The 27,310-nt window shown below is 32.5% G+C and overlaps 1 protein-coding gene across 4 annotated transcripts in view; it reads right to left on the reverse strand.

Annotated features, from left to right (window-relative positions):
- Positions 1-4,876: 4,876 nt before the first annotated feature.
- LOC145724516 (A-type potassium channel modulatory protein KCNIP1-like) overlaps positions 4,877-27,310 on the reverse strand; it is a 205,392-nt gene continuing 182,958 nt past the window's right edge. For all 4 annotated transcript variants that reach the window (XM_081972851.1, XM_081972854.1, XM_081972853.1 and 1 more), the window contains 2 exons: positions 11,097-11,309; positions 4,877-6,775 (listed from right to left, as the gene is read on the reverse strand). In XM_081972851.1, the coding sequence (XP_081828977.1) occupies positions 6,665-6,775; positions 11,097-11,309 (324 nt within the window). In that variant the 3' untranslated portion in view covers positions 4,877-6,664. The remainder of the gene's footprint in view (positions 6,776-11,096; positions 11,310-27,310) is intronic.

Consider the following 27,310-nt stretch of genomic DNA (forward strand, 5'->3'; position numbering starts at 1 on the left):
AGTATCCCAGAAACTCGTTGATCTTAAAAAACCATCAATGCAGTTATAAGATATAAATTATCGAAGAGTTGCTACTGTAGAAGAAAGGTTATCTCCATTTTTTGATCTCTAAACAAGTAAAATAATGTCTGCGCAGATAGGTAGCACGTGGCAAAGCAGCAAATTATAGAACTTGCTTTATATTCGAGTAGCATGTCGCATGTAGCTACAACGGTTTTCAAGATGCAAGCCGGAATTGCAATTGCAATGCAAATTGAAATCTTGAAAGATGGAGCCTCAGCTTATTTCTCATTGTGAGAAATTACTCCAACAAATTTTTTCCGAATGGTTGGATTGGTCAGGAAAACAAAATGGCCAGCACGAATTCCGATTTTTAATGTTAAATTTTTGTGTATGAGTATAAGTATTTTGTCTATAAAGAAACAGTATACAGGGTAATTCAAATTCGACCCTCACCATTGGGATCTCAGAAACCATAAGAGATACGAGAAAGTTTAAATTGGGGCAAAGTTGCGCAATTTAACGCTCAACCAAATGCTGTTTTAAAATTTTTGATTTTCCGAGTACTTCCGAAGATATCCGAAAAAAACTGAAAATTTGATTTTTTGTTTTTATTTATTTCTAACCTTATTTGAAGAGATATCCCAAAACTAAAAGCATCTTTTCATTGTCACTTTTTCCTAGCTATTCGATGATGGATACAAATTTGCCACACGACGTTTCGTTTTCTGTCAGTCATCATCAACTTTCTTTTTTCTTATGGGCGCCATATTGGATTTTTAGCCCACCAAATAGTACGTTTTATTCTGATTTTAGTGATGTATAATAACTTATGATTTGCTTCATAAATAACAAAATAATTCAATAAAAACTATTTTTACTTTAGTTATTGGCTTTGAGTTAATGGGCCGTTTTAAAAAATGTCATTATTTGACAGTACTTGTCAAACACGATAATTCGGAGCGTCAATCATAGTTAAAAATGTATCTAGAAAAGAAACCCCCGCAGAAAATGTTATTATTATACAAGCATTGCTGAACTATTTAGGTTAATCAAAAAAGAGATTTGTTAGCATTATCTCTAACTTAAAAGGCTTATTTATGTTTCCAAGAGAAAGATCATCATTTTAAGAACTTCATTTTTCGCCAAATTTCAATTTTGTATAATGTTAAGTGCAAGTTTATAGTTATTTATACAGTAAGTGACAAACCATTTTTTATTCATTCATATTTATTCGAGTGAATAAACCGGTTTAAGTCACGTGTCTTATACAGTATTTTATTAAATTTCGACTTCTTATATTAAAAAAAACAACTAAAATTACAGTTCTATTAAATTTGCACCGCGCCCCGTAGATGTAACATTGATGTTTGTTTGTTTACATCTGTAAATAGGCGAATGTCATTCAGAGTGATTTAATAGTTATTTATACAGCAAGTGACTTAAACCATTTTTTATTCACGAAAAGAACAACTAGGTCCACAAGCGTAGCGAGTGGCCTAAGCTCTTCGAGTGAATAAACCGGTTTAAGTCAAGTCACGTGTACACCTTTGTGACTAAGTATGTTCAGGCCAATTGCGTGTGACAAGTACTACCAAGTAATCTTCATAAAACGTCTCATTAACAAAGCTAACTAAGGTAAAATCTCTAAAAGCTCTAATGATCGTCCGAATTATCGTGTTTGACAAGTACTGTCAAATAATGACATTTTATAAAACTTTATTAACTCAAAGCCAATAACTAAAGTAAAAATAGTTTTTATTGAATTATTTTGTTATTTATGAAGCAAATCATAAATTATTATACATCACTAAAATCAGAATAAAACGTACTATTTGGTGGGCTAAAAATCCAATATGGCGCCCATAAGAAAAAAGAAAGTTGATGATGGCTGCCAAAAAACGAAACGTCGTGTGGCAAATTTGAATCCATCATCGAATAGCTGAGAAAAAGTGGCAATGAAAAGGTGCTTTTAGTTTTGGAATATCTCTTTAAATAAGATTAGAAATAAATAAAAACAAAAAATCAAATTTTCAGTTTTTTTCGGATCTTCGGAAGTACTCGGAAAATGGAAATTTTTAAAACTGCATTTGGTTGATCTTTACATTGCGCAACTTTGCCCCAATTTAAACTTTCTCGTATCTCTTATAGTTTCCGAGATCCCAATGGTGAGGGTCGAATTTGAATTACCCTGTATACTCTAGAGATGACCCAAGGTAATTTTGTCCAGGAAGAATTTACAGAAAACGAAAATTATCGATAGTTCTCTTTTAAAAATTCGTTAGAATTTTGAATATTTCTTCTTAATTAAATTCTTACTAATTCAGTTATGAATAAATGCTTACCACAATCAAAACATGAAATTTGAAAAATAAATTTAAAACAGCATATTTATGGAATACATCATTTTGATTAACAAAATATTAACAAATTCTGGAAATGAAAGAAACTTTGCCTATTAATACATCTAATATCAAACAGCATAGCTAAATAGTTGATAATAATATTGCTTAATATTTTATGTGAATTCCAAAAATAAACTGAAAAGTATGGCTTACACTTAAGAGAATGAAACTTTGGACGAGCGGTCTACCTGTTTTAAAAATACGCTAAACCTTCACAAACTCAAAAAAATCAGTTTTTCGGACTCTTAAAACACCTTTTCCACGTGGAAAAACTTGAAAATTACATTCAAATCAACGTTGCCAAAGTCAGTTGATTCAGTCATTTTGGCAACGTCGAAAAGCTCAAGAAGCTTTTAGTTAGCTTCTTGCAACTGGGCATTGGTTGAGTCGATTAACATGATAGAAATTTTAATTTTAAATTCTAAGGGTCGCCCCGACCTACTTAACACACAATGTTAATTAGTTAGTGTTAACTTTAGTTTTAGTGTTTTCTCCATAATAAGATTTTTTAAACTTCTTTAAGTACGAAAGTAATGTTTGGCCTTACGGCATATTAATTTTAAACTTGGGTCTTGCTGTCTCCCCTTTAAAGAAAGATAGCCGGCGTTTCACCTTGTCATATGGGCTCCTGAAGATGGGTACTTATGTGCCCGAAACATATAAGCGACCCCTCTAACATTTTGGGGGTTTGAATAAATTTTTTGTGGAGAAGGCTGTGTGTTCTTTCCCATCACTTTTACACTTACACCTCCACTTTGAGAAAAAATGGACTACTACTTCACATTGAAAAGTTACTCAGATATTCGTGTAGAATCCGAAAATGCAAAAAGGTACACTTGCAATTAAATTTGTTAGATCTGGCAATTTGTAAAATTATTTCTGAGATATAGATCATCCTGCTATAGCTCCCAAAAAAATGTAAAAAGTTATCTACATTAATAAGTTTCCTAGAACTTTTAATAGGACACTTTACTTGAATCACCCTGTTCTTTACCTAAATACTAAATTTCGGATTTTAAAAAGTAAATGTAAATGTAAAAATGTGCCATTGTTTTTCAACTTTAAGGAGTGACTCACGGGCTCAGTTACAAGAATTGCATGACTGATGACTGTCAAACTTCTTTCTAATTAGAATGCTGCTCTTATATTCATTTTTAGGTTTTAGAAAGTAGTTGCAAAAGGTACCCCATTTTTTTACCAAATCAAAGCCGTCTCCATGGTCTACACTAAACGCTAACGATTTCGCCTGAGTGACTGTAGGCTAATGCTTTACTCCATTAATGTGACGTAATATTAAAAAATCAGGTTTTAGAACGTTACTACCTAAAAATTGTCCGAGGCCTTTTCAATTGTCTTAAACCTTTTAATAATGTCTTAAGATTTTAATTGTCTTAAAATAGTTTAAAATGACCAGAGAAGCCTCGATGCCTCTCAGAAAATACTATCGAGAACCTCCTAAAAACCTCCTAACTATTTACAATTTACATATTCTATCTGAAAAACATTTCTTTGTGTAATGATTCACACTTTATCACGATATTAGTAATGTTTCCTGGTGTGGACTTAGCGAACTTGTGCACTCTAACACCGTAATTTAGTATTGACAAACCATTTTCCCGTCAATAATAATTAAGAAACAAGCAAAGGAAGAATTAATAATTACACTAAAATCAAAGAATAGTTATTTAACAAGAAGAGACAGTTGAAAACAGAAAGAGATGGACTCTTCTTACCAAAGTTAAGAGACAATCGACTGATATTGGTTTTGACCGTTGAATGTCAGAGGAGTTTCATTGGTTGATGACCATTCAGGTTGTTGAAGAACGTTGCCATATCTCAGACCACATCAATTATTTGTTTTAAAACATCAGTTTAAAGTTAGTAATAGTTAAGAACAAGGATTCATATCTTCCATTGAATAAGAGGCGAACTTGAAACACTTTGACACAAAAGAAGTAAACATTGATTATAAAAAAATAGTTTATATTAAATATAAAAAAAAATTAAGTTTTGACTCTAAAAATTGGATGCAATTTTTATTTCAAAATTAAATAAAATAAGAGACAACCGGCAACATGTTTCCTACCAAAGGCAAACCGAGGTCAACCAAAAACATCAAAAGAATTATACCGGCTGTCTCTTCTTGTTAAATAGGTATTCTTTGCTAAAACAGAGACATCACAAGCTCCAAACGCGGCCGAACTGAAATATGCCTCATGACGTCACACGGCAGAAAATTCGTTGTTTTGGAGCGCTTGGTTTACATTTAAACGTAAATTGCTGATAAATTCTACATGGCTTATTAGAAATAGAAAAAACTTTGCAGAACCGTTTTTCATATGTAATTAATCAATTTAACGAAATATAAAAAAGTATGCAACTGTCCGATTTATTTTTCTTATCTTATGTGGGTTGTAAAACTGCTGAGAAGTTAAACCGCCAAAACTGCAGAAGTATAATCAAAATACATGTTGTAAAATTATATAATTTATTTTAAATTCTATAAACAGTATTATAATGAGTTTACATAAATCTATCACATAACACATAAGTAGATCCTTATTGTTTATTTACAAAATATAACTAACATCGTAAGGTGGACATCAAAAATTTATTATTCTTAGAATCTCGCGTCAACTTCAATGAGAAACGTACATTATTATAATCTTTTAACAAAGATTGCAGATCGTCGTTTATCTATTTTTTTGGGAGGAAGTTAAAGTGAAATTCGATATTTTAAATATACCTACTATAATTAGGTCTTAATGGATAAATTTGTTTTCGTAACATGCGATTTGAGCTAATTCGGAAATAACATTTACCATCGAAACGTGTAGGAGAATGGAAACCCTTAATTAAACAGATAGAATTAGCAGTCGTACACACCATACATATGATAATGATGTGGTTTATTATAGAGTTAAATAATAGTTAGGTTGCATTATTGTATTTACTTTCTTATTTGTATTTATGTCTTTTTAGCAACTCTCTATGAGCAACTGATAATTTTGATTCGTCCTCTCTTCTTTTGATAATTCTGGCTTCTTCGAGCCAAAATACGAGTTCTAATAGCTCTTCAACTTTTGATTTTTATATTGCTATATCGTATTTCAATTTTTATTGCAATTAATCAGTTTGTTTGTTGAATAAATAATATATCCTGTAAATTTTGTGGTGTATACGACTTGTTACAATAAGGTATTATGGTCATTAACATGTATAATAAGGTACACTGATTTACTTATCTTAAAAGCTAACATTAACTAACAGCTCAGCAAATTTCGTAATCGAACATTAAATTTGTAACACGGTACTGAAAATATAAAAGATCTAACATTGATATATAAATTTCTATCTAGTTACACCATTTTTAATAAAATATTAGTGTTGTTTTTACATTTGATTAACATCGATATCAGTTTCTATCTAAAAATATGTTTATTATCTAAATTCCATAATATACAGGATATGCTTTTAAGTTAAATCTAGAAAATTGGGAAACATTTAAGTTTTGGTAAATGGTATATGTATAGCTTACTGTGCGGTTAAATTGCTCTCGTGTGTTGGTACTTTTGAAGCTAATATAATTTAGATTTAACACTGGCTTTATAAGTATTTATGTATGTTTAATAACAAAAATCAGACATTTTCAATGAGAACTTTAAAAAGACGCACAAATTCGTTGAGTTACTTATTTTTTAATAATTTTGGCATCTCATATTAGTTGGAAACTAGAAAGTGTTTTTCCACAACAGCAAACCCTGTATACTGATGGTTATTGTGTCACTCACGTTTCTTTTACATCGTAATATTAACGTTATATCGTTCTCCGCCATAAAGCGTTTAATACACTGTTAAGTTTGATTAAATGTCTGACTCTTGGGTTTTATCATAGTTGAATTAATTTCTCATTTGGTTACTTCAGATATAGTTCCATAAACGTTACTCTGCTATACAAATTGAATATTATATAGAAAACCATTTCCTTGCTGCGTTCTCTTTCATGTTTGTACATTTAACCTGTTTACTCTTATGCTGAAATTGGTCAAGGAGAAATAACAAAATAAAGGTAACGTGCCTAAATATCCCGAAAACTGTCGTTATCTCGGCCAGAATAATGATACCAACTGAGCGAATTACATTTATAAGGGGTTGAAATGTCCAGGATAACGACAATTTTATAAGTTGAAGTTAATCTATCAATTCATTCGATTTAGCTTCTATTGTTGAGATGCATTGGGGCAACTGCCAACCGAATGTCACATGGACGAATCGAACACTGCCATTGAAGCCGATATGTCCTTGTCGGTTTTACAACATTCTAGAAATTCGTCCAGGGTGACAACTCCGTCCTGGTTTTTATCCATTTTCTAAAACAATACGTCAACAATTAGTTATACAACAAAAATATGAGGAAAATTAACGTAGAATAAAACCAAACGGCTGATATCTGAAATTCAAATTTTCCAAAGGCCAATTGCAATTTAATGCCAATTGCAGTTGGGAAACTAAAACTGCTTTACCTGAACCATTCTAATGGCCATTTTTATTTCCATCGAACTGCCTTTACGACTGTTGGCGGGCGCATTACGTAGAGCAAAGGCAATTTGCAATAATACATGTTGAATTTCCTACATTTGTAGTCAGTATTATTACCTTTTTTAGTGAACATCATATCTGAGAAAGATTGTGTTCGATTAAGTACAGTGCGTTTCATATCAACTTTGATGACATTTTGATAAGCTGTAACTTTTTTGTTTTTAAATATACCGGTATGAAACAAAAAAGCACATTGTATAGGAGTATAAGGATTCTACTCAAAAATCCAAGCATCTTTTTTAAAGCATATACTTCTTCTTTACGTGCCGTCTCCTTTAAGAAGGTTGGCTATCATCATGGCGATTTTTATCTTTGAAGCTGCGGATCTGAACAAATCAACAGAGCTACTGTACTAGTACCACTGCCTTAGGTTGTTCAACCAGGAGATGCGTCTTCTTCCTATACTTCTTTTACCCTGTATTTTTCCTTGTATAATAGTTTGCAACAGTGTGTACCTGTCCCCTCTCATCACGTGGCCCAGATATTGCAATTTTCTGATTTTGATTGTGTTGATTATTTCCTTCTCCTTTCCCATTCTTCTCAACACCTCCTTGTTCGTTGTTCTGCTCACCCAGCTTATTCTGAGGATTCTTCGATATGCCCACATCTCGAACGCTTCCAGCCGGTCAGTGTCGCACTTCTTAAGCGTCCAGGCTTCCATTCCATATAATAGTACTGGAAATATGTAGCATTTAAGCATTCTGATTTTAAGATGTAGACTAAGATCTGTTCTGGTTAATGCATTCCTCATTTTATTAAACACTGATCTAGCCTTTCCGATTCTTGATCTTATTTCCTGTGAATAATCATTATTGTCATTTACAATCGTTCCCAAGTACTCGTATTTGCGGACTTTCTCCACTGGCTCCCCTTTGATCCATAATGTTTCTCGCTGTTGCTGGTGTTTTGTGATTGTCATGAATTTAGTCTTTTTGGTGTTAAGTGTGAGCCCCCTTTCTTCGCTGATCTGTACTACTAGATCTATCAGCCTTTGCAGTTCTTCCAGGGTTTCTGCTATTAGTACTGTGTCATCCGCGTCATCTGATGTTGTTTATAACCTTCCCATTAACTTTCACTCCCGTTGTCACTCCCCTTTCACTATATCTATGTATTTTCAACTGTTTCTGAGAAAATGGCGTATTGGTTGGCTATATACAGGGTGAGTCAGGGTTAAACGGTCAAACCTATACCATGCCTAGAGAATTGGATTTTATTCAGAAAGTTGTAATAAAGTTGTGTCCGAAAATGAGTTGTTACCGAGATCCAGGGTGATAAAGTTTCTGATTTTTTAAAGGTTTTATTGCATAACTTCATTCATTCTTGAAATAGCAAGATTAATTTTTCTACAAATTGCATTTTTTCCGTATCTGTCGCCGTTTTCGAGTTATTTGCAAAAGTGTGAACCAAATTGACCCCTGAAAAAGTATCACTCACATTTTTCATACATTTTTACTACATTGTGTACACTGTAATTGTGAAGATCTTAAAGAGTAGTGCATGTAGAAAAACTAATCTTGCTATTTCGAGAATGAATGAAGTTATGTACTCGTAATAACACCTTTAAAAAATCTGAAACTTTATATCACCAAGTATCTCGGTAACAACGCATTTTCGGACACAACTTTATTACAACTTTCTGCTTAACTTAACTTTCTGGTTTGGCCGTTTAACCCTGACTCTGTATACTATTAACATAAAATGATAAATAAAAAACAAAGTAAATTTGCGTAGTAGTATTATTAAATGATTAGCTCTAAAAGCATGTCAAATAATCATAAAAATTGCTCTACCACCTAAATTTATTTTGTTTATTATTTATAATTTTATGCTAATACATATGACCAACCAAATATAGACCCCAGTTTCTAAGAAACCGTTGAAGATAGGTATGCTTTATAAAGTATGCAAGGATTTTTGAGTATAATTCAAATATACGACTAATAAAAGGCTTCAGGTGTATTGAAAAATCTGAAGGATTAAAATTCCAACTTCGTGCTGGTGAAGATATTTGGCTTCCCCGACCAACTCAACAATTCGGAAAATTTTTTGTTCAAGTAATTTCTGTTTCTGTTAACTTTTCATCTAAATCATATTATTTTGACCCCATAAATACGACATTAAACTATTTACCATTACTTATGAGAAACCTTGTATATAGAAAAAAATCTCAAAAGAGCCAAATTATGCGAGAATATTAGCCATTATTGTAGCATCATTTTCTTTATCAATCCATCAATGTTGAGGGGCACCGTTGTGCATAAACTACATGTCATCATCATCATCAGCCTGTATTAATAAGCCACTCCTGGAGATAGGCCGCTTCCATTTCCTTCCATGTCGACCTGTTTTGTGCTGGGATCATCGAGTTCTTTTCCGCTTATTCGCCATCTTAGCATGGGTACCACCACTGCATAATGATTTTGGTCCATGTCTTATCATTTTGCGCAACGGGTCCCACCCAACGCCACATATTTCTTGCAGTTTGTTCTATACCATCACTCACTTTGGTTCTTCGCATCATCGCACCCTCCAGCGTACGTTGACAAACCCGTAGTTGTTATGCTTTTTTCTTTGTCATAATTTAACTGGTAGTAAGCAGGCATCGTATATTTTCCGTTTAAGATTAATTGGTACCTAGATCTATGAGAATTTTTCTCCTTATCTCGGCTGTCTGGTTGTCTTTGCCTAGCCTGATACTGTGTCCCAAATATGTACGTGTAATCTTTTACTAGTTGAACTGTGTGATTATCGATATTGTTTGAGCTCATGATCTTCGTTTTCTGGAGGTTCATTTCAAGTGCTACCTTCTGTGACTCGCATGATCACAATGTCGTCAGCGAATCGCAGATGACCCCCCGCAGATTCTCCCATCTATGTTGACTTCCTTGCGTTACCATGTCAGGTTCTTAAGCCCACCTTCTAATGCCAGAGTTAATAATTTTGGGCAGATGATGAATCGCCCTGCCCTTTTTCTCCTTATGGGGATTTTATATTTTCGTCTACTTTGACATGTATTGTAGCACCCTTGTAGATATCTTTAATGAGGTTGGTATATCTTGAGTCAATCCTCGCATCATTGATCCCAACACTGCCCAGGTTTCCACCCAATCGAAAGCTTTTTTGTAGTTGTCTCGAGGTGTAATGGGATATTATATTCGGTACACTTCTTGATAAGAGTATGCATCGTTTGAATGTGGTCCTCTGTACTAAAGCCGCTTCGGAACCCGGCCTGTTCCACTGGCTGGTAGATATCGAACTTTTTGTTAAGTTGAACCACATGCATGAAATTGATATATTGTCTTTTACACTTCTTCAAACATTCTCATATTAGTAAAACTACTAAAAACATAAAAAAGCAAAACAAAATCGCGTATAAAACTGAAACTTTTATTGAAAGAGTTTCGAAATGTATCGATGTAACCCACTCGAGTGTGCACCTTTCAGTATTTTGTTGGATAAAAGAGATAGATCCGCTCAACCCTATATGGAGTTAATAAAACTCAATAAAAGGCCTTTATTCAAAAGCGCCTTTAAAGTGTTATCATTTTTCTATTCAATCGCGTACTTGTCAGTATTTCCGAGATGAAGAAAATATTTATTTTTGTCTAATGGACTGTGTGTACTTACGTATTTTATGTATGCATGTGAACAGGATATGAGATTTCCTAAATCGATCTGTAAATCCAACTTTGCTGAAATTTATAAAGCCTCTGCTGTAGTTTCAAAATAGGTGTACATAAAGTTGAAACTACGTAATAGAATGAAATAAGGTTTATACAGTGTATTAGCAATATAATAGAAAAAGATTAAACCAAACTGGGCAGTAAACTCTGGGGACTTTATGACAGTTCAAGTAAACAAGTCGGAGGGAGGGAAAGATCAAATACTAAAAGAGCGCACATTTAGGGCACATAATATTACGTCTTTTCAATTTTATCACGGATATTATAATTTCCTTCCTTGTCGTGTTATTTTCCCATCAGTCATAAAAAGGCAGAGCGTTTTGTGTACATTCAATAACTTTAATGCACATCACAACAATACTTTAAGTTATTTGATTGGAAATTCTAGAAAAGATCTAAGACAGTTTACCTGAAAAATTCGATCCACTTTCTCTTTGATCGTATCATCATCGATGCAAGGTTCAGCCAGTTTGCCCATCAAATCGTAAACTGAGGAAACTATGTCAGTCATTTCTTCTCTCGTGATGTAACCGTCTCCATTAATATCGTACAAAGAGAACGCCCATCGTAGTTTTTCTTCCATGGTTCCTCGTGAAAGGATTGAAAGGTTCTGGACGAAATCCTGATAATGAAATTTTAAATTTTACAAGTTTGGCTTTAACAAAAACTGATGGGGTAAGGTCAATTTAAATTGCTATGTTTATCTAGCGAGGAACGTGCCTATTTTGCCAATCGAATTATTAACGAAGCAGTGAAACCCGGATTTTTTTCCTTTTTAGGGGATTGATAGCTTAAATAATAGATCAGCCCACAAAAAAAGGAATTAATTCCAAGTTACGTTTTTTTATCTTAATTAGCAGAGTCTTGCCTGCATGGTACAAAAAAGTGTGATGATGACAAGGAGGAAAAAATGATATAAAAGTTGCTAATGTTTCACATTTGGTGGAAAAAGTTTTAACATTAAAAAGTCAGGCGACCTGTAAAACTTAATAATATTGGTAGGTATACAGGGTGGTCCACTTTTAAATGTCAATAATTCACCATTCGATAGCCCATCAAAAAATAAGTTGACATGCATTATGTAATTTTTGTAAAAAATACTTCCTAAGAAAGATACAGTCCAAAATTTCAGTTCAAAAAAATCGTTTCTTTGTCATAACTGTCAGACCGTTGAAGCAATTTTGCCCAAATTTGGAACAAGTATTAAATATAATTAATACTCATTACGTGATGTTATTGAAAAAAAAATTGATCGGTTTTCACTTTCAATGGTCTGAGATTATAACAAAAAACAACGATTTTTCCGAATTTTAGAGGGCTGTATGTCTCTTAGTATGAGGTCTTTTATAAAATGACGAAAAAACATGTCAACTTATTTTTTGAAGGAGAACCACTTCCACATCTGGCAGATTTATTTTTATAAAATGATATTTTGCTGCCCGGATATCCCTCTTTTCTTGGGTTTTAAAACGTAATAACTCAGTTATCTCGTAAAAAGAATTTTGAATGAAAATTTTACAGCAGATACATCTTTCCTTAAATTGAAAACGGAAATTAAAAAACTGTAATTTTTGTGAAATATCCAGTCAGCGTAGAAAATAGAGTGGGAAAATGAACACCATCTCCCTGTATCTACGCCACTGAACAAGTTTGACAAAACGTCATTCACATCACATAATGAGCATTCATTTCATAAGTACTTGATGAAAATTTAATCAAAATTGCTCCAACGCAACGGTCTGACAGTTCTAGCCAAAAAACGAATTTTTAAACTAAATTTTGGAGGACTGTATCTTCCTTAGGAAGCGTTTTTCAGCAAAATGTCATAATGTATGTCAAATTATTTTTTGATAAACTATCGGATAGTGGATTATTATCCGATAGTTTACTGTATAAAGTTCTAATAATTATGAGGCACTGTTAAAGCAATTGTTAGAAAAATTTCTTAAAACTGTAATTACTGAATATTACGTAGATTTGAGTAAATTTCCAATTTCTACACCAAAAATCTTAATTTCTCTTCTTGTCTGTTGTATATTATATTCGGATTTTCTCTTTCTAAACATTATGCAAACATTGTCCTCTAGATAAAGCGTTTATCGATAAGAAACTCGTTCACTTCGTCAGCTTTCCCTAAGGCAAGATAAAACTTAGTCCCGTAATAACAAAGTTTTGTCTTATTGTTCAGTGTCCATTACATTGCCAAGCTGTTCAAAACGTCTACATTCAAGGCTTTGGTTTCGTAAAATTTGCCAACCTAAAATGACAAAATTCGACTTTTCCTGAAGTTTAAAACTTTTACCTGTTTTTCTTTCCAACTACGATTGTATAAAAGTTCGGTCTCAATGCCAGTGTTTTCGTAATGTACTAGATAAAGTCGATAAAAGTGTAGGATTTAATTTCTCACAAAAATATCAAAAACTGTCTCACATTTTTAAATGGAGGAACGAAGTAGAACAGCACTTTAGTGCTCTTGTGGAGGCAGTTCTCACGTTTTTCTGGAGTATTATAAAGTCGGTTATTCTAATAAACTTATGTTGACATTTGTAAAATCGGTAGAATGCTGAAATTAGTTTTTTCTACGAGCGGGCGCAAATGATAACATTCCGCATTATTTTTGTTCTCGAAAGATTGAATTTTCCGCACTAGTGCGGAAAAAAATGATTTTATGTTGGAAACATTAAATTATGTTTATGTATCGTTTACTATAAACTTACAAAATGCTAATAATTGTTCATTTATTATTAATATTATTAACAATCTATTAGAGGTAGTTCATCATATTAATAACGATTTATGGTAATCAAGTTTGTAGATTATGTATTATTTTTGTACTTAATAATTGTAATGTGCTGTTATACAAGGTGTCCAAAAAGTCTGGAATATTGCAAATATCTCGAAAACTACTAATTTTATTTTTCTCAAAGTTTTTATATTGTTATATTAAATAAAAGCGCATAACATGAGAGTGAAATGAGGTATGCAAGTATACAGGGTCAGTCACAAAGCATATCAACTTTCTTAATTCAAACCTAACACCCTGTATATTGCTTAAAATTTTAGTACTCATAAAGACCTATTCAATGATTTACAGAATTACTACTTTTACAACATTTTTTCTCAGTCAAAAACACCATTAGTAGTACGAAAATTTAATTACCTTTAGGACACAGGAAAAAATGATATCAATTTAACATCATAATGGCGTTATAGCTATTATTGTTACTCCTACCATTGTTTTGGGTGGGTAAACATTTCAAAAAATATCAATTTTGAACAATTAAATTAAAACTCGTACATAGGAACTTACTTATACAATTTTTTTTACATAATTTCCTCAAAAAAAAGTTATGAAATCGGGTATCGTTGAATTGGTCTTTATGAGTACTCTTAAAATCTGAAGTAATATACAGGGTGTTAGGTTTGAACTAAGAAAGTTAGTATACTTTGTGACTGACCCGTATACTTGCAAACCTCGTTTCACCTTCATGTCATATTTACTATAACAATATGAAAACTTTGAGCAAAATAAAGATTGTTGTTTTTCAAGATATTTGCAATATTTCAGATTTTTTGGACACCCTGTATTTTAGTTACTAAAAACTTAAATTCGCTTTCATTAATAATTTCTTTTTCAATTTCAATTTATCATTTGTTTTCAATTGTCGTTGTTTCCAATTATGGAAAACGCTTGTAGAAAAAATGATGTTCCTATCACGTGCGTAAAGTGCCTTTCCCGCACTCGACTGATGCCCAAACGAGTGTTGCGAGGTAGTATCACTTTTCGCACGTTAGGAAAATAACTATTTTAAGGTAAATTTTTAGTGGAAAACTTCTGGAATATAATCAGGAAAGAAATTCTACTAAACTTGATCGTGACATAAAATTTAGGTTCCAATAAAAATAATACAAGCCACATGAACTATATTTTATATGTCTATGGATAGGATTCTAACAGTTTTGACTTCTTGCCCTTTGTTCAGCTTGTATTCCAAGCTGACATTACACCGGAAACTGTCAAATTTCAGTTTAAAAGCCAATAAAACACAGTTGAAGCGTAACCTTATACAATAAATATTAAATGCATTTAATGTTTATTTACTTTTAAAAAAATTGGTAAATTACTAAAATTATCCTTTTAAAAACAATATTTACCCATAAAACTTCTGTAGTATTTCTATTAAAACAAATCTCAAAAATCAGAAAAAAAATTGTTAAATCGGCGCCAATAAGAAAAATGGTAGTTGATGATAGTAACCAAAAACCGAAACGTCGGATATCAAAAATGATGTGACGTTGTAGAGGAGAAGTGGCAATATTAAAATGTTATCTAATCAAATACATCAACAAAATATTGTACTTATTTTAAAAATGTTGATTTTTCCTCTCGGAAGTAATGGAAACTTTTGAAATTTTAAAGCGGCATCCTAAAACTTCAAATTGCGCAAGTTTGTCATAATTTATCTCTTACCGTTTTCAAGATTCCCATACTTAACTACTACACCCTGTACATCCCAAACAAATAAGTAATTAACAGTCAAAAGAACTCTGAACAGCTGATTTAATTTTTTTTCTTCCATTTTGCTTCTAGTAAAAGATGTAAAACGTACAGTTTAAAAAAAGATTTTTTTGGAATTTGCTTAAAAACGATTAAATATAGTTAACGGGTTAAATATCCAATAAAAAAAGCGGTGTTGCGACTTAAAAATTAAGTTCTGAGCCACCCTGTATACGTCAATATTGCATTAAAATTATCTTCACTAAAAATGAAAATTTGTTGTACAGATTGGAGGGGTTTTGCCAAAAATCAATTTTGCCAATATCTGACGAAATCACTATATTATGGAACTATATGTGTTTAAGCTGATTTATAATGAAATTCCGTAAAGTATTCAGATCGGGTAGGATTCCAATAATGCAACTTTAATCCGATTTGCATCTTGTGTACTCCCATCTCCTAAATTAATACTCAATAACACGAAAACTTGTTACCGAAATTGTGTATGCACTATTGATGTGTTATTGACTTTGTATAGAATAGATCAGGTTACTGTTTTCATAACATTCCCTAACGATAATAATCGGATTAGCACAGCTAATTAGAAACTTAAGCGTTTATCATATGATTACCAGGTAAAACGATACAATCAATTAAACATTATCGTTGTTTAAAGCAACAGCAACGAGATCCGGAAATCGGAGACGTAAAATTAAAACCAACAAACTATAATAGAGTCGGTGGTAGCATATCCGTGTTTGTCCGCAACTCCCCGAGGGATGTCAGAAACGTGTTTCCTGAAAAACCGGAAATGCATATTTTTTGCCCAGTACATAACATTATGTGTAGCCAACGTCGTCCAACCAGAAAATTCGATGGAAAATGCGCTGAAAACCTGACAAAATTTACATTGTTTGCTCAAACAATATTGAATTTTACTGCGAACGGTGTGTCTAAGAAAACTGCCTTTGAGAACAGGAATATGGAACCAGGAGTTCAGTTTTATTATTTCAATTAGGTAGAAAGACATGAAGATAAATTGATGCAAATAAAAAACGAGAATCACGGGTGTTACGTACAAAACCAGGTTTTCAAAGATAATGTCTTTTTCACAATGAAAGTTGACATAAGAATTACATAAACATAAACGTAAACATAATACTAAACATATAAATATAACCGTAAATGAATAAGATAGATAACTTCACATAGCAATGTCGCTTTGTCTTACGGATTCCAACTAATCCTAACAAATAGAGTTTGAAAAATAGTATATTACGTAACTAGTGCTGTAAGAAGCCTTTTACGCACGATATAGAAAAAATTAGGTACGAAGCCGCGTAGCGGCGAGTATGTAATTCCATGAGTGTGTAAAATGCCTTATAGTAGGTGACGTTCAATACTTTACCTACGACTAAGTGTAAAGTCATGCTTTCGCAACTCATATAATTTAGAATGTGAAATCAATTTTCTTCAGCATTAGAATAGTTAGTTTTTGACCGATCTTAAAACTGTGCGTTTTTTGTACAGCTTTATAATATATATCCAATAGCAAACAAAAACTGTGCGTAAAGAGGGTCATTACGTAACGGAAAACTATGCGTAATTAGCTATTTAAACTGTGGTCGTAGGTAAATTACCTACACAAAGATACAAATAGTTCCCCATTGGGTAAACGCGGTCACACTTGTCACTTGGCAGAGCGTTAGTTTCATATTTAACTCTTTTTCTTTTTGTTTTTTGAACATTTTTGATATTTTCAATCGTGTTGCGGTTAGCACGAGGTAAAAAAACAGTTCATCACAAACATTTTGAGTTTTTTACAGTCGCTGAAATCTAAAAAATAACCAAGGTACGAAATTTTGAAAATTTTTGATACAATTTCCAAAAACCAAAGTAAAAAAGTCAAATATCTCGGAAACCGTTAGCGTTACGAAAATTTTGCAAAGAGGGAGTTACGGAGATTTTGCAGTTACGACACCAAAAATATTCAAAATGTCTTTCTACACCCAATGGACTAGGTTTACACTCACTTAAAATTGAGTAAATGCGGTCACAACTGGCAGAGCGTTACTTTCAAATTTAACTATTTTTTTTTTTGCTTTTTGAATACCCTGTATATCTTCAATCGTATTGAGGTTAGCACAAAGTGAAAGAGCAGTTTAGTCGAATGTTTCGGAAACGGTTAGTTACACAAATTTTGCAGGAATTCAAAAATTTTTAGAATGACTTTCTGCACTCTAAGCTAGAATTTTGTCTTGAAACTTGATACAGGTAAATGTGGTTTTATAGTTTGTGATTTCGAGAGAAGACTACTAGAAAATGTGTTAAACATATGTTTCTGTTCATCTTTTGGGGTAAGGAATTTTTTGGTAAAACCACTTTAAAATTACTGTAAGAATCTTTCATAGGCACTTCTTACAAAAAATTTAAAGAATTGATTAATTTACTGAAATGAATTTGAAATTTTAAGATAAAAGACTACACCAGTCAATTTTTAATTTTTGTTAAATCTAATGTTTAAATTTTTTTACTAATACTTTGCCAAAAAATACACATACCTACGCTCGGAAATTAACAGGATTGTTTCTCTATCTAATCTAATTTGACACATCAATGTGAAGGAAAATAAAATATTAGTTTCACACTAACATTAGTTCACACTACACAGTTAGTTCAGTAAAAATGAGATTAACAAATTTTAAAGCTCTAACACTAAATACAAAACCAGTCTCTTTTAGATGTTTTTAACCAGCAAAGATCTGCAAAACATGATATTTAATTACCAACTGAAACGGATATTGTGCCCTAAAAATAGGGGTATCCTAAAAGCAAAATATGATTTAATTAAATGTCAGCAAGGCAGAATTCGTTTTTGGTTGAAGCACATATGTTTATAGCGTCGTACGTTTTTATTGCCAAAATTTAATTTTACTTTTTAAAAGCCTAAATCAGTTTTTGCCGAAAGGATTTATAGTGTTTGTCCTCTGCGGTTTAATAATACGTGGATAAAGTAATTAGGTCATGTACACGAACACTCGTTAATTTCCATGTATTGACTACTGTAAATAGACAGTTTCTGTACAGTTCTATTAAAAATTTCAATCGATCTTAGTAAAGTTTTTTGTGACGTTTACATTTCTTTAAGTCGAGAATAAATGGATAAAATTCTATCATTAATCTAGATTCTTATCCCATTCTAATCTTATCCTTTTAATTTAGAAGTTTCAGTCTTAATAAAAGAGTACATTAGACGTTTAACTAAATCAGTCGTTACTTTTACTTCAGTTTAAAATAATGATGGGCGTAAATTTGTAAGGTAAAATAAAATTATAAAAGTAAAATTCAGTGTGACAGGAAAATTTACCAATTTGACCAGTAAATTCCAATTTGACTAAATTTATAGGTCTAATTGAAATTTGTTTGAAAGATATTGTTACGGTCTGGGCCTACTATGCTCGATACTTCTTAACGAGCGCTCGCCTCGGGATGAAACCGATGCGCCGCAATATCTGGCCGGGCGCGTATTAAAGTAGGCCACAGTTAGGAAACGCTACCTGGAAGATTCTTGAATGATCAAGGCAACCCGCGAAGCGTTTCGCGGTCATTCTAGAACGTGGTTTGCGAATATAAAAGACGCGGTCTCGACCGCAGTAGTAGTGAATTTGGGAACGCGGTTAAGTTTAAATAGTGGAATAATTGTAGTAGTGTTTTTAGTAGCTGTGTTAATTATTGTACGGAGTGTTTTGAAGTGTTAATAAATTTATTAATTGTTGAGTTAAACTGACTTTGTGTGAACCCACGGGAAAATCGTAACAATATCATTTTCAAGTGAATAACAAGTGATTATTGTGACAAATGAATAACAAGCTTTTAACTTTTTTTTTTCTGAAAAAGTAGCCTTTTTTAAAAACTAGCAAATTTAGCTTTTTGTCACTTTCCTTTATTATTTCATGTTTAAATTATGATAAAAATAATATATTTTTGACATTGTCAAAATTGCTGTCATTAATCTGAGAAATACGTCTTCTTTCGAAAACTGTAGGAAAACTGCAATTCTTGCAGATTCTAGTTAAATTTTTATAGTTGACGTTAGTAACTGTCATAAATCTCAGAAACATGTTTTGTATCAATTACTGCAAGAAAACTTCAGTCAGGGGCAAAATTGACTGTAAAACCCACTTGGCATAAGAAAATGACAGTTTTAAGCACATTTTTGAAATCCTCATTAAATTTACTATACAATAACCTGAGAAAACACTACAAGATTTGGGACACTCAGGGAGAAAAGCGGTGCTAAAACTGCCAGAAAGAGAGTTTGAAAGGGCAGTCAGGTACAAAATCGCTTGTACAACCTACTTATAGTGAGAAAATGACTGTTTTGGGCAAATTTTTGTAATTCTAATTAAATTCCCTATTCAATAAATTAAAAAAACAATAAAAAAAATAGTACAGTTAGGGAGAAAAGCGGTGTCAAAGTTTTAAAGGACAGTCAAGGACAAAATCGCTTGTAAAACGTACTTGCAGTGAGAAAATGGTTGTTTGAAGCACATTTTTGGAATCCCAATTAAATTTTCTATTTAATAAACTGTAAAAACACTACAAAAATTGGTACACTCAAGGAGTAAAGCGGTGTCAAAGTTTGAACACAGTTTGAAAGTACAGTAAGGGACAAAATTGCCTGTAAATACCACTTGTAATAAGAAAGTGACTGTTTCAAGCACATTTTTGGAATCCTCATTAATTTTCCTATCCAATAACCTGAAAAAACTACGATTTGTTACAGTCCGGGAGGAAAGCGATGTCAAAATTTGAACTGCTAGAAACACAGTTTGAAAGGACAGTCAGTGACAAAATCGCTTGTAAAACTCACTTGGAATAAGAAAATTACTATTTTAAGCACATTTTTGAAATTCTCATTAAATTTCCTATCCAATAACCTGAAAAAACACTACACGATTTAGTAACGTCCAGGAGGAAAGCGATGTCAAAATTTGAACTGCCAGAAACACAGTTTGAAAGCACAGTAAGGGACAAAATCGCTTGTAAAATTCAGTTGGAATAAGGAAATGACTATTTTAAGCACATTTTTGGAATCCCCATAAAATCTCCTATCCAATAACCTAAAAAAACACTACAATATTTGGTACAGTTCAGGAGGAAAGCGATGTCAAAGTTTGAACTGCCGGAAACACAGTTTGAAAGGACAGTCAGTGACAAAATCGCTTGTAAAACTCACTTGTAATAAAAAAATGACGGTTTTAAGAACATTTTTGGAATCCTCATTCAATTTCCTATTCAATAACCTGAAAAAACGCTTCAAAATTTGGTACACCCAGGGAGAAAAGCAGTGTCAAAATTTGATCTGCCAGAAACCCAGTATTTGTAATTTACCAGTAATTTACTCGTAATTTCCGGTCAAATTTTCTTGGTAAAGTAAAATATTTGTTTTACCGGTAATTTACCATTACTTTAAAACGATTTTTACTTACAAGTTAATTTTCATTATAGTTATATATTTCATTAAAAGTTTTGAATCTAAACACAAAAAGTAATTGTGCGCTAAATGACGTAACAGAAAAAATCTTGTGATAAATAAATGCGTGTCATACTCCACTCAATTATGCAATGCTTAAGCACAAATTAGTAGAAATGTTTCTGCTGCTATAAAGCCAAATTTACTTCATATGTTTAATACCGATGTAAGAAAAAAGTTTTGATTGTTTTTATCATTGACTCGAAATAAAACCGCAATAAATTACTCGAAAAAAGCAATACACAGATCATAGATCCTTATCCACTCTAAGAGGTTTGTAGGGCCTGATAAAAACTTTTCACCACTTGTGGCACTTGAATGAAAATAAATCTTGTGCAAAGCGCGGTTCGGAAAGATAAATTCCATTTTCCAGCAAATTTATTAGTTATCAACACAGTTTAGGCGAAAAACCACGTAGGATTTACCAGATTCTTATATGTAAGTAACTGGACTTGAAAGCTTGCCTTTTTTCGGCTAAAAGATTTATACTTTTATTTAGTTTTTGGATTTGAATTTAAATTCAGGAGAAAGACGGAGGAAATTTGGAAAAAGCTAATTAGTAACTAATTGACAAAGGATTTCACTGCAGTAACAGTTAAATTGAATACTGCTGGAAACCTGAATTACGAGAGATACACTTTTATTTTTTAAAATAGCTGCTGTAATTTAAATGCTTCCATTGTACGTAATTATCTGAGTTACGTCTAAAGGCAGTAAAGTGAAATTTAATATACCTGACACTACTGCGCTTATTTAAATAGAGTTAATTACCTGTAAAATTCAAGCAAAGTAAAATCGTGTTTCCCATATTTTCGACTTTCTTTCTGTTGTTTTTAGTTTCTAATGATTTTTCGTTCACCTTATTATAATCATATCCGCTCTATAAAGTTCCCATTTTCAATGTTTGGGAAAGGTTAATTTCCAATAAACAATCAAGTTTCCTTATTAATTATTAGCCATCAAGGTTAGCCAATGGAACATATTGTATGAACGGTTTTAGCAGCAGCAGTTAAATTTCTGGCAATTAAGCCTGCAATATGTCAACTGTGTTAATTGGAAAGCGAAAACTTTGTTGTTTGTTAACTTAACCAAATTTGTGAAACTGCTCGTTTTACTAAATTGGTGGTTGCATCTGCCGTTCTCCTTAACCCACAAACTATCGGAACAAACTTTTAACCTCACTAATACATTTGAATGTTACGTTTTCATTATCAAATCGCTCTCTGTTTCTAAACCAAACACACGTTTCGAAAACGATAACTGGCATAGAATTAAGTTTTCAAAGTGAATGGGTCCCTTTCGGATATACATATATGCATACATTTTAACAACGGTCCTTAACTTGTTGGCCCGGCTAACTAATTATAACAGAACGAATTTGTCTGTTTTGGTTACGACCCCTGAAATGTGGAGTGTGGTCCAACGTTGATAACTTTAGAGATTCGAAATAGTTTCGACCCTCTCCGGGGACCCAAAAACAATTTAAATCTGCACTCCAAACAGCCGTGGTAATTGTTTTTGAGGCAACGGCAATTTATTTCTTGGAAGTGTATAAATTTTCAGGTTGAAACGCATTTAGCTCGAAAGTGTGGAGGGTTATCACTTTCCTTGCTTGCATCAATTTTCGTTAAATGTCTACTAGTAAAATTTAATTAATCAGTTCTATGACTTAAGCAACATGGTCGCTTCCATTTGACAGTTTTTAGTAGAAATTTTAAGTCAGAATTAGTTGAATTATGAATTAGTCATTTTGATAAGTTTGACTATGATTGAGAGGGTGAAATGAACTATAAAAAGTTGATAAAACGTTTAATAATAATACAGGGTGCGGCAGGGTGATGGTTGACAACATACAAAAAGAGTGTAACACAAAAGTTTTAATTAAAAATGTTTAACCAAACAAGAATTAATATTGGTGCTATGAAGCACAAAAAATGTGTGTGGCTTTGGTCGTGAATGATCTTGGAGATTTACAGGACCGGCCTTAACTTAAAGTTAATGTGTGCGTTAACCAACTGCAGTTGATAACAGACGCTTTGCTTTGAAGCAATCATTATCACAAATTAATACTTAATAACACAAAGTATGGCTTAAAATTGTAGTATAATATATTATTAACCAAGGTTTAGACAGAAGCTTTTATTGACCGTATGTCAAAACATAAGGTCAATAAAAGCTGTCTAAATGTGGATAATATAGCGTTTTTCTCACTATTAACCATATTTTTGATGATCCTTTTACTGACATTTATTTAATTTAGGATAACAAGAACATAAAGAGACAACCTAATTTATCTGTCTCTGTGAAGTCAAGTACATTTCATATGTCATATGTCTTAATAGACATTGACAGTATGATTTACCTAGGTCAATAATATTTCCTTTTTTGTTGTGTTTGTGCCAGACTACAACTAGAGATTAGACTCTATTTTTGACCTACGTCAACAATGACCATTAAGATAGAGAAAACTAATTTCTCAAGTTACTAATCGGTTAATAATGGTATGTTCTTCGAGCAAAAAGAATCAGGAGGTAGCAAATACCCCGTTTGTGCATTAATCGACCGAGACGGAAGTCGCCATCTTTGTTCCCCACATTCGAAACTTCCGAAGTTAATCGTAAAACAGTTTTGGTTTATATTTGGTGGTATGTGAAGTTAGCTAAAAACCGCAAAGATTTGTTGTTTTTGTTTGTTTTGCTTTTCGGTCCGTTAAAGGTTAATTTTTGCAAACTTTAATTACTTGAATTATTATTGAGGAGTGGATTTGTGAATAGTGGGCAACAGCAGATTGATTATCGTCACTGATTTTCTGACAGTTTACGGCTTTCATTTTAAACGATGTTTGTCCCCCTCTTTGATTGCTATTGCTCCTTCCTGCTATATTTTTTTATTCATTGGCTATGTTTATCATGTTAGTAGTGGAAAAAAATGTTTTTTCTACGACCCTTATAGAAAATTAAATTTTTCTCCCTAATTTGAGAGATGAAAGTATCACTTTCACTACCTAGGGAGTGAAAGTGCCACCAGAGAGACTGAAAGAATTTTCCTCCCATGGGCAGAGAAGTGCCACCAAAAGTCGCACTTTCTAAAGACAGTTTGTCACTTTCTTGACAAATTCACCAACATATTTTTAGTAACAGCACCTTCTTTTTCAGTCAGGTATTTCTGTTGTATTCTGCTTTTGTTCATAAACCTTATCATTGGTGGTAGAAAAAAATAGATACGCAACTCTGGAGTAAACTGCTTTTTACACAAGGAAGCAAAAGTTGCACTTTCCTCCCTAGTTGAGCAAATAACTATTTTTTACAAGCGTGCGCAAATGATAACCTTTCTGCACTATTCTTGTTCGCCAAATATAGGCTTTCCCGCACTAGGGTGGAATAATTAAATTATATTCATTTATGTATCATATTCTAAATTATTATTCCACATAATAATTGTTCATTTATTATACAGTGTGTCCCTGTGTGTGTGGTGTTAGTACACCCTGATATCTTAGTTAATAATAATGCGATTTTCTCTAAATTATAATGGTGATTGTATGTCACAAAAATTAAGTATTTAGTATAGTAAACATTTTTATTTACGGAAAAAATATAGAATTTAGAGAGACGTTTAACAACTTCGCAGCAAAATTTTCGCCAACTAGGTCTTTTTCTAGGTTTTCTGTCATGTTACATGGTTTTCCTATGGCCAGTATAGTTTTATTACATTTGTATATAGGGTGTTTTAATTTCTGAATTCATCAATTAATTTTCAGATTTCCAAATGATGAAAATTCCAATCAGTTTTGCCGAATTTCCTTACAATCTTATTTTATGTTTCTATTTTTGCCGAAATAATTATACTGTTCTCGCGGACTGAGTTTACCCGTGCGTCATCCCCCTGTGATTTAGAAGTAGACATGCATTATTGACTTCATCCTTGTCTATTGTTCACTTTCAGAAAGGGTAAATATCTAAGTAAATGTCTTCCAAAAAAAAACATTTACTGATTAGCGCTTCTATTTCAGTCATTGTCAGTTTGAAAACCATCGAAATTTATTTGATTTGTTTACTATTAATTCTTTTCCGTTTCTTTGTGTTGTTAATCATTTATAAAGTTTTATATTTACCATGCCACCACAGTTCTTTTAAGAGCTATTGTTTCTACGCTTTTATCATTCTGTAAGTACTTTCATAATATTATTATTAATATTTTTATTTTTTTTATGTCGGCTGTCACGTTCTAACCAAAATTGGCACAATTACTAACCTGTTTTGAAAAAAAGTGGGGGTGTTTATTATGGTTTTTATTTAGCCATTTGGTTTTTCCTAAATTCGGAATTACTTACTATTACAGTATTTTTTTAGAAAATGCCTGGAAAAATTCTCCACAGACAAGCCCAGCAGTTAATTCTTAACCTTTGCGAATATTTTGAATTGGAAAAAACCAATGGAGGACCTTTAGAAGCTTTATCATCTGTTCAGGAAGAAAATAACACATTTTAAGACCTTACATATTCTTACTGATGTATTTTTTTTGATACTAGAAGGTTGCAGCTGCTTTGAAAATTTCCCGCAAAACTGTTTATTCGATTCGGAAAAAGCAAGCAAGTAATCTTATGATTTCCTCACCTAGAAAACGTAAATCGAGACGTTATCGACGGACCAAGACCACTGATTTATCTGAAAGCATTAAAATGAATGTTCGAAATACATTATTATGATATGTACAACGATAGTATGTTAATAATAGTAAAATACATCTACTTTTGTAAGAAACATCTATTAACATTTCATTGTTTCCAGAGACTGAGATTTTTGGGTTTCATTATAGATTTTTCATAAAAATTTCTTCAAACATATTAATAATAAAGTCCTAGAAAAAATTAAATAAGCGTCTAAAATGTTTTCCAGCGGGTTTAAAATAAAATAAGTGGATTGCAACCTGAAAATGAGATATGAGATTCTACAGCATCACTCAGAATGTCTTATTGAATTTTTAATTTGTTGTATTTATTTTAGAGAAACAGGTAATGTAAATCCAGAACCTAAATCAAGAGCTTAAAGTTAAAGAATTACTACGTATTGGTGATACATCTCTGAGAATTTTGGTAAATAAATTAGGTTTCAAATTTAGACGGAATTCTATGATCCAAACGGAGACTTCTCATAAATAAAATTTTTTATTTTGGTCAAGATATTTTGCGTTGGTATAAGGTGGTTTTAGTGCAAATTTGAATCCAAAGATCTCTACTTTCTGACTGACAATAGATGCAAAATTTTAAACGTGACGAAGCTTTAGACACGCCCTTTTCTATAATATGAACACAACAGGTTTGTTGCCGAAAACTTGATTTGATTCATATGATTATAAATGACGTTGCCTTCGTGACGCACGGGTAAACTCACTCCGCGAGAACAGTATGTATAATGCCTTCTTGTCCTCTAATAGGCAAAGAATAAGAATAATTTTCACATGTGTATAGTTAAGATAATATCCTTTAAACGGTGCATTTTGAGTAAACTTTGTAAAATTCATCACTCACACACTTGCAACATATTATCAACTTGCTCCTTATTTGATATACGCAGAGGAACATTGATCCATCACTCGCTGCAGGTGCCTACTATCCAATCTGCCTTTGGAAGCCAGACAATTTGTTAGAAAATCGCATGACGCCGTTGTCACGTGACTTTGAGATTTATGTCGAGAGGCAAAATGGGCGACTTCCAAACCACACGTCCTGTCTGTCCTGCTGTTTGATATAGATTAAAGTCCAGTGTCGCACTCGTACAATTTTTTCCTTTTTTTTGCTAAGAAAACAAAATACTACACGTCACTGAATTTTTCGGTATGAGCCTGGTCAATTCTGACTGAAAATATAATACACGATTTGCAATTGTAAGAGATCGTCATCCATAAATCAGCAATACTAAACCGGTGATTTATACTTTAAGCTTTGCGAAAAGTAAAAATAAAAAATGGACCACAATATAATATGTTCACCGGTTCCTGGACGTATTTCTCATGTCCCGAATTTATCTTTTTCTTTCGCCAAAGCACACGGTCGCACATAAAAAGAAAGCCACAGAATTCTAAAAACGCACTTTGCCGGTTGCCCTTTTGATAAATCACGGTTCATGAATCTTTGCCATTGAAAGAGAAAGCCACGCCATCAGGATAGAATTTTTAGGGTTAAAAGAGATGTAAAAGCGTTTTTTATGTGAAAATAGCAGTCAGAAACTCTTTGAAAGTTATTTGTTAAGTATATTTCATAATTTCAGCTTCTGTAACTGTCACAGTTTGTGTATTTTTCGGAGAGCAATTTTACTGATATTTTATGAATTAACAAGATTTTGCTGTCCCAAAAAGCACACAACTTCAATGCCCTTTAAAATGTCGCAAACGTGTGTTAAGAGGGCTTAGAGGAGAATTTGCACCACAAATTTATTTCCAGGGAGCTTTGTATAGGATCTGTGTTAATTTAGTGAACTTAAATTCAGGCAAATTATTCTGCAATATTTCCTGGAGAGTAAAATGCGACTGGCCTGGGTGTGCATTTATTATTAATGAATTTAAATTGTTATGATGTTGGTGTTAGAAT

Source organism: Ips typographus, linkage group LG2 (assembly GCF_016097725.1).
Source record: "Ips typographus isolate SLU linkage group LG2, UJ_Ityp_2.0, whole genome shotgun sequence".
Lineage (NCBI taxonomy): Eukaryota > Metazoa > Arthropoda > Insecta > Coleoptera > Curculionidae > Ips > Ips typographus.